Source organism: Calidris pugnax, unplaced genomic scaffold, assembly GCF_001431845.1.
Source record: "Calidris pugnax isolate Ruff unplaced genomic scaffold, ASM143184v1 scaffold103, whole genome shotgun sequence".
Taxonomy (NCBI): domain Eukaryota; kingdom Metazoa; phylum Chordata; class Aves; order Charadriiformes; family Scolopacidae; genus Calidris; species Calidris pugnax.
This window is the reverse complement of record NW_015090990.1, coordinates 3427890-3429687: the sequence shown is the minus strand read 5'-3', so window position 1 is coordinate 3429687 and position 1798 is coordinate 3427890. Positions and strand designations below refer to the sequence as shown.

At 65.1% G+C, this 1798-nt stretch overlaps 1 protein-coding gene across 1 annotated transcript in view; it reads left to right on the top strand.

Annotated features, from left to right (window-relative positions):
• Positions 1 to 106: 106 nt before the first annotated feature.
• The window catches only part of LOC106895039 (beta-galactosidase-like), a 13356-nt gene continuing 11664 nt past the window's right edge, over positions 107 to 1798 (top strand). Inside the window, exons 1-4 of the mRNA XM_014954122.1 lie at positions 107 to 229; positions 687 to 859; positions 1187 to 1337; positions 1599 to 1659. Coding sequence (XP_014809608.1) covers positions 116 to 229; positions 687 to 859; positions 1187 to 1337; positions 1599 to 1659 — 499 coding nt within the window. The 5' untranslated portion in view covers positions 107 to 115. The remainder of the gene's footprint in view (positions 230 to 686; positions 860 to 1186; positions 1338 to 1598; positions 1660 to 1798) is intronic.

Genomic DNA, 1798 nt, shown 5'->3' with positions numbered 1-1798 from the left:
AGAGCCACCCACCCCCTATCCCATGCTCCCTCCCCCTTACCCCCCCCGCGCCGTTCCAGCTGCCTGCACTTAGGAGCTGAGGAAGCGCTTGGCGCTGGTGGAGAAGGCTCATGTGATGGTGGTTTCCACGTCCCCCTTCCTCCCCCGTCCCGGGCTTGCCCAGCGCCCAGCGAGGATGGGGCTGCCGGCTCTTGCCCTGCTGCTGGCGGCGGGGCTCCTGCCCACGGAGGTGAGCAAACACGGGTGGGAAGTCGGGGGGAAGTGTGCGGTGTCGATCTGCGAAGGGGTCCGGTGGGACGGGCTCCGGGATCTGCCTTGCTTTCCTCCCCAGTCTCCCTCCTCTTCCTCCTCCGGTTCCCTTCAGCTACATATACCCCCCGTTCCTCCCCAACGTCCCGCTTGCGCTCCCAGCTCCCCTCCCCAGCACTGCCCGGCCCCCAAAATGCCACCACCTCAGCCGAAGGGTGTTTTGATTAGTGAGGAGGGGCGTCAAGCGGTGCAAATGCCTCCCAGCTTGTCCCTCGTGAGCTCCCAGGAGAGGGTGGTACCTGCTTTGTCCCCCTGAGGATGGGGAAGGTCCCCCCCCAGGGACCAGCCCCCATCAATCCCTGTCCCAGGGAGCGTGTGAGGTGGCAGCTGGGCTTGGGGAGGGTCTGCAGACCCCCGTCACTGCCCGTCTCCCCCAGGCCTCCCCCCCAGCACGCTCCTTCCAGCTGGATTATGAGGATGACTGCTTCCGTAAGGATGGTGCCCCGTTCCGCTACATCTCGGGCAGCATCCACTACGCCCGCGTCCCGCGCCCCGCCTGGAGGGACCGGCTCCTCAAGATGTACATGAGCGGGCTCAGCGCCGTGCAGGTGTAAGTGACAGGGACAGCCCTGATGGCACACAGCCCACAGCCACCGTGGCCCCTGGAGGGCTCTGGGGTCCCCGGAGCAAAGCCACGGGTGTTATCAGAGCACAGGGAGCGAGGAGCCAACCCTTGCACTGGGCTGACTGGGACCCCCAGTATGGCCTTGCCAACCACAAACACGAGCCTGGGTTAGTTCCAGTCAAAACCCAGTTGCCATCCTCAACCCAGGCTGGAGGCCACTTCCCAGGAGTAGAGGGACCAGCCTGTGGGATGGTTCCCAGCCGTGCCGGGGTGCCCTGAGCCCCCACAAGCTGATCTCCCCTCTCACCCCAGCTACATCCCCTGGAACTACCACGAGCCGCTGCCGGGGGTTTATGACTTTGCTGGGGACCGGGATGTGGAAGCCTTCCTGGACCTGACAGCCAAGCTCGGGCTTCTGGTGATCCTGCGGCCGGGGCCCTACATCTGTGCGGAGTGGGAGATGGTGAGCCCCAGCCCCCCTGGGCCCAGCACGGAGGGGTGACGGGTGGCCTGGGAAGGGCACAGTGGGGTTGGCACTAGTGGCTGGCACGCTGACCCTGGTGCCATGCCAGCCGTTCCCGGGCTGCTGCCTCATGGGGCACCTCATGGTGCCACCCTGGCACCGAGCATTAGCACTGCGCTGGCCGTGTTTTGGCTGTGTGCCAGCCCGGGCTGCTGAGCTGTGTCTCTGTCCCCACCACCTCTGCTGTGCCTGTTTCTCCAGGGTGGCCTGCCTGCCTGGCTGCTGTGGAAACCAGACATCGTCCTGCGCTCCTCCCACCCTGGTGAGCCTCGGCATGGGGCTCTGGCCACCATGTCATAGAATCATATGGGGTTGGAAGGGACTTCTGGAGATCATCTAGTCCAACCCCCCCACCAAAGTGGGTCCACCTAGAGCAGGTTGCACAGAAACTTGTCCAGACC